The 14394-nt window shown below is 32.7% G+C and overlaps 1 protein-coding gene across 2 annotated transcripts in view; it reads right to left on the bottom strand.

Moving 5' to 3' along the window:
- Positions 1-9966: 9966 nt before the first annotated feature.
- Positions 9967-14394, bottom strand: part of FZD3 (frizzled class receptor 3) — a 65474-nt gene continuing 61046 nt past the window's right edge. For both annotated transcript variants that reach the window (XM_033134801.1, XM_033134802.1), the window contains 2 exons: positions 12648-13109; positions 9967-11956 (listed from right to left, as the gene is read on the bottom strand). In XM_033134801.1, coding sequence (XP_032990692.1) covers positions 12896-13109 — 214 coding nt within the window. In that variant the 3' untranslated portion in view covers positions 9967-11956; positions 12648-12895. The remainder of the gene's footprint in view (positions 11957-12647; positions 13110-14394) is intronic.

Below are 14394 nucleotides of genomic sequence, written 5' to 3'. Positions count from 1 at the left end.
CACGCCCTGCTTATTTATCCATCTGTGACACCCAGGGTTTATTTGTTGCCCGGGGGAATAAGAATCCATGATGTGGGGGAATGTTTTTCAAAGTGTGGTCCTTGGACCACAGGCAACAGAATCATGTGTGCTTTTAAATTCAGATTCCTGGGTCGTACCTCAGACCCCCTGAATCTAAATCTCTAAGGAGTGGGCCTGAGAATCTGTTTTTTCACAACGTCCTCCCCTCTCTCCTCTTCCAGGTGATTTTTATGCAAAGGAAGATTTGAGAATCTCTTGTTCTAGTAGAACAACTCTTCTCTGAAAGTCAGGGGAAATGGCTTCCTGGTCCTGGCTTTCCTTCAAGCTAATTGGGTCTTTATAGATTTACATCCAGTTTCCCAATTGTAAAATTTTTTGTAATTATAGTACAATATCAAACTAAGAAATTGGCATAGATATAATCCATCTATTCAGATTTCACTCGTGTGTGTGTGTGTGTATAGTTCTATGCAATTTTATCACAGGTAGATTTGTGTGACGACCACCACAGTCAAGATATAGAATGATTTAGTAATTTTTAAAGTGGGCTCTTCGAACTCTAAAAGTTCTATCTATGTGCTTCAAAGGGATGCTATAGTGAAGAGGGAGATAGAAGGGCCAGGACAAGTAAGTGGGATTTTAGGCACTTCCTCTTTAAATAAAACAACCTGCTTTTAAGTTTTGTGTATTGAGACTACATACATAATTTTTTTTCTTTTTTTAATTAATCGGGATGACATAGGTTAGTAAAATTATCTGGGTTTCAAGTGTACAATTCTATAATACATCATCTATATATCGCATTGTGTGTTCACCACCCAGAGTCAGTCCTCCTTCCATCTCCATATATTTGACCCCCTTTCCCCTCTTTCACCACCCCTTCTCCCCGCTTACCTCTGGTAATCACTGAGCTGTTGTCTGTGTCTATGAGGTTTTGTTTGTCTTGGTCCTTTGTTGCTTTCAGTTTTATATCCCACATCTGAGTAAAATCATATGTTTCTCAACTTTCTCTGTCTGACTTATTTCACTTAACATATACTATTTTTGATTAAAGGATCCCATAGCTAGAAACCTTTGGCCGAGTCCAAGACTTCCACTGTGCAGATAAAGAAACTGCGTCTCTATGTGTATGTATCTGTGTGCTTCTGCATATACACTATGATTAGGACACAGTCTGCTAATGATCAACATTTATCTACAAAGCTAGCTAATGAGCAACATAAAATAAACCACTCAAAAATTACTCCCTTCCCTTTAAATGTGAACACCTTAAATTTAGCAACCATATAACAATAGGATATTTTTCCCGTCTAAATTAAATATTTGGTTCATCTTAGAAATAAACTGTCAGGAGATTAAGGCCTTTATTTGGTTAATTGCCTGGCACATAGTAATCAGTCAGCAGCTCAAGAAAACATTTGACTTTAATTGGCAAACATTAGAGTTTGAACAATTTATGAACATGTATGTATACATATTTTCACCTCCCTTCAATGATTAAAGAGAGATGGTCGTAAAAAAAAAAAAGTGCCCTGTTCTTCTGTGATAAATTTAACAGAAGTATAACGTAGAGCATAATGTATACTGAATTCTTCACTGATTTTGTAGAACCTGGAGATACGTGTTCAGTTTTGTGGGGAATTTTAAGAGGAATACTCACAACAAGGGACTCATAGGAAGTCACGAGAGAACTGGAGAATCGGACAGAAAGTAGAAAACAGGACATGTTTTGCTTATAGAAAAGATTTGGAGAAACAGCATACATTTTTTCAAATGACTAGAAAATCGTCTGTGAAAGAATTACTGTATTATCTATAAAGCAGTACCAATGTGTGAAGGTAACCAAGAGATATATTTTCCATTCAACATACGGAAAGCCTTTTCTAACAACTAAGATGCCTCAAAATGGAACGGAAGGCCTTACAGAGTAGTGAGCTTCCTGTTACTAAAATCACTCAAGCAAAGGCTTAAAAAGATGGTTCTGAAGGATTTTTGCACTGGATTGAAGATTGAACTTTATGAGTTCTAAGGTCCCTTCCAACTAAAAAGTATGATCCAGGCAAGAAACCCTCCTGGTAGTTTAAATCCTGGTCTGCCTTCCTGTGCAAAAAAAACCACCAAAAACTGATTTGCTTATGTAGATAGGATTTCCTATTGGAACACTGCTATAGATACTTTAATGTATTCATTTTTTGCAACAGATATTTATTGAGCCCTTGTTATGTGCCCAGTAGTAGTATATACTGAGGATGTAAGAACAAACAGAGATGAGTATTCCCTATATTGACAAAATAAGTGTGAGAGAAAGAGAGATGATACAGAATAGTGTGTGTTTTACATAGTTCTATGTTCTAGGTTAATATGAATCCTATGGTATTATGAATGAAAAAATAAGTATTACCAGAATATAAAATATAAGACATAATTTAAAAGTAGCAATGTAATATATTAAAGAGTCTGGAAGATGATTTAAAAATTATATTCAGTCAGGTACTAATGACGAAATAGAGAACAAATTATTTAATTTTATTAAAAAATTTCCAATTTATAACCAAAATATACAACCACTACATTTAAAATCAGTTTGTACACTCACAGTTAAAGTGCTAAGTAAAAACATTTACAAAAATTGACAGTAGTCTACTGTAAACAAAATAAATCTACAAGAGCAGAGTGCAAAGCACAGCCAGCTACTGTGAAAGTACAGTTCATGCTCTAATCAAGTGCACTTGCCCTATACATATCTCAACAACAGTAACTTCTCCACTCATTTGGAAATGAACAATTTTACATACATAAAAAAGAAACATGAAAAACTAATGCCACAAAAATACAAGTCTTTAGCATAAACACTCTCTAACTAGATGTTTACACGATAAACCAAGATTAAGATTTAGAATCAATCACCACATCAATTTAATTCAAAGTAGGGTTTGAAAACTAAATTGCTAAGTGCCAGCTATTTAAAAATAATAGGTTTTTTTTTTAAATGTTAAAGGAATATCTTTTCTACCTTTATATCTCTTGAAAAAAAAGAGACGGTGGTGGTCATTGTTGTTAACAGTAAAATGAGGAAAGACTTTTTCTTTTTACAAGAATTGACAGTGCTCATCTGTAAAATTAGTATCAATGAGCAGAGCTAGAAGACAGGCGTAGCTGGAAGGGAGGGTAGACTGACATGGAAACACAGTCTCAGAAGAATAGTATGGGTGATGGATATTTAGGATGCTCCAGACACAGCCTGTAAACTGGAAAACAGGATCAGCGAGGCCCTGGCTTTATATAACCCATAAATACAAATGACTAGCTCCCTTCCTCAAGGTCACTGAAAATACACAAACTTTCAGACATCATGTGGGTTCAGTGAAAGAGGGGCAGGTTCCCGAGTTAGGTCACTTAATGATATCTCTTGCCTTACAATAGTCCCACCAACACTAGTTAAATTATTTCCACTTTTGTTTTAAAGCTTAATATTCTACTAATTGATAGAAATTTGTGCTAACAGTAATGTGTTTGTTTTAATGATTGTTTTAATGTTTAACTATAGCCCTTTTACCCCTTTTAAAGGGGTAAAAGGGCTACAGTTACTAATACTTTAATATGAATCAGTTAAAGCAAATTTCTTTCTTCCTAACACGAGGTAAGTTATACTTTGGAAGTATTGATAAGGAAGACTGGAGATAGAAGGCAGGTAGGAGGGTCTTGGGGAACGTAAAGGAGAGAGTATGGAACTGTGGAGGGCGGCTCATGGTATCACCTTGGAAGAAGTGTACTAAGCAGTATTGAGAGATCAAAGCCAGCTTTCTCCACTGTAAAAGTTTATTCAAACCAGAACACCTAGGTTAATACTGGAGTGCACGAATCAGCTCTTTGCTAACCTATTACCCTTATTATTCATAGCAATAATATTTATATGGGGAGATGTAATCTGAGTTTGGAACAACCCAATTTACAACCTTTTAGATCATAGCTCTACCTAAAATTGGGGATTTCTTGTGTAAAAGGCTTCATATTTTTATATGTTTTTATACTCATATACTTTTATTCTTATCACCTGAAATATGGTATAAAAATCTTTTAATGGTGCCTTAAGGAAAATCTGACTACATAACACAGTAGTATTCATTATTTTAGAGTGCCTACCAAGAATATAAAATTGTGTAATTAGCAAAATTTGAGTCCATATTAGATATGAGGCATGAAGTTATTTTTGCCTTTATATGATATTTACAGACTAATCCTTTGATATAATGGTGGTATCTCAGGTTACGAAAGCTTAAAAACTACACACAGACTTAATGAAAGCCTATGTAAATGCATACATTCCCAAAAGGTATTTGCTTTAATTACTGAAGTCTTTTCGATAAAATATCTTTGAAAACTGGACAACTGAACAACAAAGCAAAGTTTTCTTGATAGACCTGTGGTTACGTGTAGTTTGACAGGCTCCTTCATAAAGCCTCTGGTAGGTTGATAAGAAGTGCTGGGATGGGAAGTAGATCTGCTCTAAAAGATCTTTTGTTTGGGTGTTTCTTAAATATATATTATGAAATTGCTAACATTTGATCACTTTTGACCAACAAAACCAGCAATTTCACATAGTTTAGAATAATATTATCCAACTATGACCACATAGTAAGAATCTCCTTGGCCTGATTCTCAGAAAGAACAGTTCATCTACAGGAGTTTTCTGCTGAGATGACCCTGATAACCTAATATATACAATATTGTACAATGTTAAGAAAACAAGACAAAACAAAAAAAAGCTTGAGAAACAAAACATTGCAAATTACAGAAAGTGAAATAACTGATAACTTATTAATTGTAGACACATCGATTTATATAAATAATCCCCCAATTTCACTATCAGATTAAAATACAGTGAAGTTAGTATTTTCTTAATTAAAAAATTTTAAATTAGAAGAAACAGCTTCCACAGCTCTTTGAATGAACAGAATTTAACAATTTAATAGCTTTTTCATTTTAGGGCTGGGGGAGATGGCTGGTGGTGGTGATATCTTTATTATTCCAAAGTAAATGTCTCAACTATAGTCACGCCTTTATAATGCAATACTTTTAAACTTTAATAAAAAACAAAAACTAAAAAAAAAAATTAAAAAATTAAAAATAAATTGGCATTTGAAAATAAAAGCAGAAAAGTTGTAAAAAGTGGTGTTAAAGATATGTGAAATGCGGTAATTCTAGAGAAATTAAATTTAAAAAAGATTAATGATAAAGAATTCAGATTTACTCTGATAACTCACAGCTATGGAACAAATAGCACCTGATGACAAGAGAATTTCCAGACTAATATTTTCACATCAGAATCTTTTTTATGATTTTAAAAAATAATTTTTAAGGTCACATATAAAGAAAATACATTATTTTCAAGCATATGTAAAACTCAACATAAAAAACTATTGTGTTGATCTTGTCTCAGAAATATAGAATTATTTCATATTAAATGTTACTGCTGACAAGGGTAGTTCAGGGAAAAATCATCTGAGGCACGGCTAAGGGAATAAGAGAGGACATTTATAAATTTCCTTTTCAAAACTGGGGAGGGTAGTAGTAGTTAGAGAAAGAAAAATTGTGGATGGATAATATAAATTAACTCACTCTAGGATTATCTGCTTTACCTTAAAGAATATCCCATTATCAAAACCCAGAAAACATTCAAGGAAATGTTTGGACATCAGATTCAAGTTTAACAAATGTAATAAAACATGCAGAGCCAGAGAACTGAAAATAAAGATTAGTTTTTTAACATGCAATCAAAATGTCATGGTAACGTAGGCATGTCTAAGTGAGAAAAGCTGGGCATCTAATTTAATTCCCGGAAGCTAGTAGACTTGCCTGATTCAGGGAATTGACCAAAGACAAGGAATCAAGTGTAGCCTCAAGTATAGCCAAAGAAATCACACCAGAAACCAGTTCACCATCCTGTATCAACTTTCCATTATTCTTCTCTACCCATCAGACCACAAACCCAATACCTAGATTGTAAATCTACAAACCAAAGTGTTCAAGAGATTGATATGAACTAATGCAGATAATTAGAGCAAAGACGATGACCTTTAAAAGTAACAGGAACCTCCTTGGCCTGGTTCTCAGAAAACACAAATCTACAAGAGAACTCTGCTGAGAGATAGAACTAATGGAATCACTACATTTTATTAGGGACATTTAAGGAGGCTTTATGGAACCTCTTCTGCACAGACAGAAAAAAAATTAAAAATAACAAACCACATTTATCTCTAATATTTTTAAAGCAGGACATACGCTTGTCCATGGCAATCTGACAACTGTATTCATTCAATGAATCTAAGAATACAGCTTAAGAATAATTATTGAACAGAAAATTTTCATTCCACTCCTCTGAAATTCCTTTTACATTTTGTAATTATTTTAATGTTGGTAAACCCTGATAGCTTTTTAATTAGCTACATGGGCCACTGCTATCACTGCTTTGTTCACTAATTTTATCTTGAATACAGATTATTTAAAGTTTATGCTAACTAGCTATATTCATGCTTAGCACAAAGACCATAAAATTGTATGTCACATTTTTCTGTATATAAATTTAAGGTGCTTATGTTGGTGCTTTAGGAGACTTTTTCCATGGGGGGAAAAAAAAGTCCTGTCAATTATTTGTAACTTTTCTTATCTATAATGTAACTTTCCTCCTTTAAAATTACTTAAAATCATGAATGGAAAACAAAGTTAATAACCTATCTGAATCCTATCAATTTAAGGATAAATTGCATTAACAGTACAGGTTAATCTAGTAAATATAGATTATAGGAAGAATAATAACAAGAATAAAAGTAAACCCAGAATAATGATTATAAAATGGTCAAGGGACAACCAAATTAGAGACAGGTGGAATCTGAGACATTACCTAATCTAATGCCCTTGTTTCTTTCACTTACAGATGAGAAAACCAAGGTTCCAAGAGATAAAATTCCAAAGTTACACAGCTCATTGAAAAAAAACAGCGAGACTAGAAATTAGGTCTCATAACTCAAAATTCTGTCGTACTTTAAATATAACCTAATACATTTTTATTAAGCATTAAAAAAAAATCTGACAATTTAGAAAACAGAAATTATTTAGCTCTAAAGTTTTTTTTCTTTTAAGCCAATAAGCACAACACAAAGAAATTTTTGCATTTAGCAAAATAAGCAAGCTGACTTATATAACAAAAACCCCAGGGCAATAACAATAATAATAATAACAACAACAACAGCGTAGTTCATCCTGCTTCAGGAAATAGGATAAAATAACAAACTTAAAAAATATCACTGTCTTATAAATACCATTGTTATTAGTGAATGGTAATTACCAAAATAATGGAACATGGAATCTTCAAAATCCGAATTATAAGGTAAAAAATCTTGTTTCTCTATCAGGTTAAACTGGTGACAATGGCCAATAAAATGAGACTAAATTATAAGCAATGTTTTCATAACAATGCAAATGTCTAAGAAAGGACAATATAGATATCCTGTGATAGGTGATTCTTAAAAAAAATAATCTGCAGGAAATTTCCTTCAGATCATTGAAATAGATTGAACTACTCTTACAGGGAGTAATGTTCTACTGGTATGGTATTTGACTAAAGTGGAATTTTACTTTCTTTTATCTTTATAGCAACACAATTTTGCTTTCTAATGAGAGATCATAGCATAAAAAATATGCTTGTTAACTTATTATATTACCTCTTCATAAATCAACCAAAATGGTAATGTCTAAAAGGTGGCTGGTTCTGGATAGACTTTAACATTTTCTCCTAGATTTTGCATCCTGAGAGAAAATTATAATCCTATATCAATTTGACTTTTTAAAAAATTAAGATTAAAATTAAATTAGGAAAAAAAAACCCCCAAAAAACCCAGGAGACTGATTACAGTCAGATGGAAGGTAAAGGATGTAGTCTTCCTATTCCTCATATAACTGGAACTCATATAACTGGAACAAAAAAGAAGATAAATTATGAAGAGATGTCAACATAATTTTTCCATACAAATAAAATAGACAAATGACAATAATGTATAAAATTATACAGCTACTAGGAAATGTAGCTGAATTAAATGTAAACACTTTTTCTTATTTTAATTAGTTGTAAAAAGGGATAAAAGTTTAAAAGAATCATGAGTTCCTTTGTAAATCTTGGTTCTGTAAAGATGCTATCTTTTGTGTTTATATGTGAGGGGGAAAATGGAAAAATACTTTTTATGCAGGTTTAAAAATTATATATACAACTATACAAACAAATAATGCTATGACTTAAAATTTCAAGTTTTGCAGTGTTGAAAACCTACAAGTTATAGTAATCTCCTTTTAAAACTTGTTCTTAAAGAGAATTAAGCACGTGAAAGTCCTCAAAGAAAAAAAAAGTTAAGGCCTACATTCCTCTTTACATTTTTCTTACAAATTTCAGTGAAGTCAAGCTATTTTACATAATTTTGTATCAAAGGTAACATATAGTGGAGATCACCAATTTCTGTTGCAAGTGACCTATAAATTCAACCATATAAAAGTTGAGAGCATACTGTGGTATATAACATGTATTAAAGAGCCAGCACAATTTAAGGGCATGGCTACTCTTGAAAAAGAGCCTCGTTTTTAAAGGCTAATTGGATTGTTGATTTAAGATTGTGCCAAATGAATACCGGTCTAATTGACTATTTTGTTGTTATTGCTGTATATCACTGAAGACCAATCCTTGTTTTCTATAACCCCCAAATTCTAACAGAAACATGTAAGTAATTTATAGATTACAGAGCATTATAATACATGTCACGTCATTTGATCCTCTCAAGATCGTGTAGGTTGGGACCAAAAATTACCTTATCCTCATTTTACACCGAACAAATTGAGAGTAAGAGAAGTTAAATGACCTGTCCAGTTTATGTCATAATTATGGGTCTCTGAATTCCAAACCCAGTAGAATTTTCATTACACTAGACTATGTAAGTCACCCAAGTATGACAATATATAAATGTACCTTTGGCATGTCAAAAGCAGTATAAATATCATCATAGTGAAATTTTGGTATATTAATGTTTTCCAAGCTTCAGCCAATGATCCACTATTTTATCAAAAAAATTTAAGTAGTTCATGTTATTTCATGGGGATACAGCCTAAACCAAGATAATTAAATTTCAGTTATTTCCAGGTATTAGCAAAAAGAAACTAATGAGGTAGGTTAAAATGTAGTAAAATTTTCTAATTTGAAAAGATTCTTAGAATTTTTATAAATCTGCTCTAAGAAGCAGCAGGAAAAGAAAGCCATTACTAATAAAGGTTTGCTTGAATGTTCATTCACCCAACTAATACAAGATCTAACTTCACATAAAACCAACAAGAGCCTAAGTCCTTCTAAGAATAGCTTTCACCTTTAAAAGTTAATGGTACAGTTTGTGTCTATATATATATCTATTTCTTTAATTTAAATAGTAATATGGACTGTTACTATAGGAGAAATAGGTTTCATTTGGTACAATTTACTTATTTCTGACTACTTGCCACATGTCCTTTTGGTAAAGCAGACTTCATTTTGCTTAGTTTAAATTCAAATCCTTCAAATTTCTTTGAAGTGAGACTCTCACTACTAGGGTATAAGTGAGTTGCATGACATGAGTCATTCGTTCAGTTACCAAAATTTTACTATGTACTAATCCCTGTGCTAGCTGTTGAGTTATTAATCAATTATTCTTTGAAACTAGTTATTGTTTTGAGCCTAATATTGCCTTGGATTTTTTAATTACCAAATAAATTAAATACAATATTGGTGAAATCAAAGTACTTTTCTAAACCTTTTGAACATATATTATTTTAGAGAGTACTATTATTTTCTCAGTTGTCAGTTGAACAAATAAAATACTAAACATTATCATGTGCCAATCACAACACAAATTAAACATATGGTAAGAAAGCCTTGCTCAAGTTGGTTTAAGCTTGTTCTAACTTGAAATCTCTGTTTTGCTATAGTTCTTCAACTGTCTCTTAAAAAAAAAAAATTAATTTGGAACACTAGTTTGATAAATAACACGGCCCAAACTAAACACTGTTATTCAAAACAATGGGTAAACAATATTAAATAAATTTTGTGGAGCAAAATTAAGATACTGAAAGTCACTGAAATGTCAGTATAGCACTTACAATATATACCAACAGTTAGTTTAACAGAAAAGCTTACAAATGAATATGTAAAAATAAGGAAGCACAAAGTTAAGGTTTTCATAGTGATGTTCACTTAACTGTCTATACTTGGCCACTTGTACAAGAAAACCAATTAACATTTTGGCAATTGGTAATATAATGCAGATGGCAATGACTAACAATCTTTGAGCTCAAACTGGTACCTTCTATTTTAACTTCCTATTTTTGTTTCTGAACGTTTGTGTTGGTCTTCTCATGCTGTTCTCAGAAGAGATTCTCAGACAAAAGCCTCATGAATTACTAATTTATTTATAAATGGGTTGTTAAAAGTTTGGCCTTCCTTCAGAGAAAAGGCTTACTAAATATTAGTTATAGGGGAATTCAGACTCTGCCTATTTTGAATATTAACTCCAGTTCCAATGAGAAATACAATGAAGACCGAGGAAAAAGAAAAACACTTTGGGCCAAATGTTCAAATATATCTTACGAAGAATTAATAACAATAAATATTAAGACATAGGTACTTTGAAGGAAACAACATGACCTACAAATTATTTTTATCAGAAAACTGATTTTTGTGCCTGCTAAAAGCTTCTTGTACCAACACCTAATTTTTTAGTATTTTTGTTTTAAAAAAACACAGTAGAAGTACGCATGAATTAAACACGTCATGAAATGTACTATAATAGCCCTCAAACAAATCTCTTAAATCCTCAATAATCTTAATTCCTTTATATTATTTCATGCTTTTCATATCACTTTCATAAGATTCTTCATTTGATCCCTATTTGACAACTTTGTGAGATAAGTATTTATCTTCTATCTTCATTTACAAACAAGGGAACTGAAGCTCAGAGAAGTTAACGTGTTAAAGGTCAAAAGCTAGCATATGACAAAGCTGAACTCTCTGGAGTCTAGAATGTTTTTTAAGGTATGATTCTTAGACGATCTGCAAAATAATCATCTACAGTATTTTTATAACTACAGATTTTAAAGTCCTACCACCTCTGAGTTTCTGAATAAGAATCTTTAGGAGTGGAGCCCAGAATTCCACATTATAAAAGGACAATAAAATGGAGAACAATTGTATATCAGGTAATGATACAAAAGTATAATATCGAGTCCAGCTAGATTTTCACACGATGTAATAGGATACCGTCAGACCATCATCAAGGGCAAGTTAGTTTAAAACAGACTGCAGCCTGGCTGCAGATTAGAATCACCTGGAAAGCTTTTTTTAAGAAAAAATACCAATTCTCCTCTGAATGAGAGGGAGTTGTTGGGCATCAGAGATTCCCCAAGTGATTCTTATCTGTAGTCAGGGTTGAGGACAGCTTATTTAAACACGCTTTTCTATATAATATACCCAGCGTTTTCCAGAATTTTTCTTTCCGTTCTGATCAATTTCATGCCAAATAAAGTTCATAGTTTTTACTGCAAGTTATTTAAACATTACAAGACAAAAATGTCAATTTTTGAGTTGATATTTTTAAGATTAAAAGATACTTCACAGCAAGATTAACCATGCTTCATTTAGCTACAATGATTTTCAGATATCCCAAATAAAACACCACTTTGGGTTTAGGTTATATATATTTCAGCTGTAAACAAGAATGATCCAGAATCTGAAAGTAAGGGGGAGGGGGCAGGGGCACAAAATCTGTAGCCTATTTGCTACTGGGCAATGCAAGTGCAGACAATCAACTCACTGGTAGGAGGGGCCTGGATACCAAGATCTGGTTGGTGGCTTTGGCAAGATCACATCTCACTGTAGAAAAATACAACAATGAATACAGAGAAAATATTTTGCCATTTTGTAATTGTGGCTACCACAAAACAAAACAAAAAAAACACCAAAAAAAACACATTATAATATGTGATGCTGATCTTATTACATGCCTCCACAGAACAGATAGAACATAAAGTTCTCTGTGAATCAATACTACTATATGGGAAAAGATAGCTAAAAATTATTTTTCCATCATGCATATGGATAAGTTATAAAAACACTGCCAGTAAAAGTAGTATTTACAAAAGTAATAAAATCAGCTCAATTATAGGGGGAAAAAATGCCCATTGCTACTCCTAATCCTGCACCTCTCTGGATGAAGTTTATTTTGATAGAATTTTGAAAGAGCCTTCAAAAGACGAATCAGATTCTTCTGTTGATCTTATATTCTGTTAGCTAAAATACATTTGCTGATTTATCAAATTCTCCTACAGTTTAAAAACACAGTTTTTCTTCACTCAGTGGAAATAAAATTACAAAGTCCTATTATTCATCTGAGAAATAAGCCTTGCATAGAAAGTTTCTTTAATTCTGAAATTTTGTTTTATTAACAGAACGACCAAGAACGTTACCTCACAAGTAACTGATATCATACGAAAGTTCACTACAAAGCAGTCACTACACATTTAGGATTTTTCTAAATATAAAATGAGTTTATAAAAATGCTTACCAGACAAATAATTATCTCTTCATAACCTAGAAATAAGGATTATTTATGTGACGATATAATTCTTAGCATTTTGGACGTCTTGATGTTCCAAGTTTGATGCAATATAAAAAGCAAGTTTACTTTTCAAATGGACACAATCTGCACCTGACTGAACGCATAACAGTGAGTTACAGCAATCAGTCATGCAAAGGCAAAGAATAAAATCTGCTTTTTAAATGGCACAAGTTTTCCACCTTAGACAGGGCAATTTAAGCACTGGTTCCATCTTCTTCAATAACCCGATTCATGCTGGTGCCGTGTGTGATGTGAGTCATAGGATTATTACTGAGATCCCGGATGCTGCTATGTCGTGACTGTTCATTGAGCCGATGGGAACTACTGTGCCTGGAGTGATCTGTTAGTCGTGACATGCTTCCATGAGGTAGTCTCTCTTCCATTCCTCTGTAACTGCAGGGAGTGTACCTAATACAGGAGAGTTTATTTTGAAGTGGGTAACAGAACATACTAGAAAATAACACTATAATTTTTCATGAAAATGCCACATTAAAAGGAAAACCAACAAGAGAAACGAACAAGGAAACCAACTGAAAAAGTAACAACCACTTTTGATGATTTACAGTGATTTCATTTACACTGTAGACTTATACATATGGCTAACCAAAAGAAGGGAGGACATCTACTCATTAGATTCAGAATTAAGGTCCTATTCTTTGGAGAAGGACAGATGCTAAGTAAGGTTAAGTAGAGCTGACTGACATGGAACTATGCTAAGTGTGAATACTTTTCGCATTCAAATGAGTTTGGGGTTATGGGGTGGATACAGGGAGGGGAGGAACAACAATAGAAGAAATACAGTACAAGGAGCCTAGAAAATTGATTATAATCAGAAGTACAGCTAACTCCAATTTACTGAAAGACCAGGAAGAGGGAGCATAAGAAATTAGAGGAGAAATTAGCATTACAACAACAAAAACCCCTGAATGAATTGGCAAGCAATGATGACGGTGTGTGCTGACAGCTTCTTTCCAGATAGCCCAGTTAATAGCTGAATCAACTACTGTAAATGGTCTTAATGACTTTTCATTAGGCCCGAGGCTGTGAAGATGCTATTTCATAGAAGGTACATCTAATTATACGTAACAACATCCTAACACACTGTAACATATTCCTGCTAAAGCAAATTCTCTCAGTACGCCTAGCCCAAGACCCAGCTTTTGAGTATGTCAACTAGGCTACATTGCTCATTGCAGGTCGTCTTCTCCATCGTTGTACTTACCTTGAAAGGCAGCAGTGAGGAGCTGTTAAATTTTCTTTTGTTGCAATCCTGACTCACTGAGTCCCCCATGGGAGGTAAGAAAATATCTTTTTGTAAAAAGTATTTGATTTCGGATATTAAACCTCGAAGGAAACTTAACATAACTTACAACTTTAATTAATATATTAAATTTTAAGTAATGTTTCTAAAAATAAAAAGACTATAGCAGGCCATTTCTTTTTAAAATAGTCATCCAAAGAATTCATCATAAGCAGCTGAAGACTTATTGGCTGTCATTTATCATTCCTTTATAATTACAACAAATTTCATGAGTCAATATAAATCATTTATAAAATTTAAAGATTGATTTCACACACTACTGAGGTGATCTACTTTTACAGCAGTGTTTGTTAAATAATGTTTTCAGTAGATTTTTGAGTTTAAAAATTGAGAATTCCTTTTAAATTATAAAAGAAAGCATGTCTTTTGTTT

Source organism: Rhinolophus ferrumequinum, chromosome 18 (assembly GCF_004115265.2).
Source record: "Rhinolophus ferrumequinum isolate MPI-CBG mRhiFer1 chromosome 18, mRhiFer1_v1.p, whole genome shotgun sequence".
Lineage (NCBI taxonomy): Eukaryota > Metazoa > Chordata > Mammalia > Chiroptera > Rhinolophidae > Rhinolophus > Rhinolophus ferrumequinum.
This window is presented reverse-complemented; position numbering and strand designations above follow the sequence as displayed.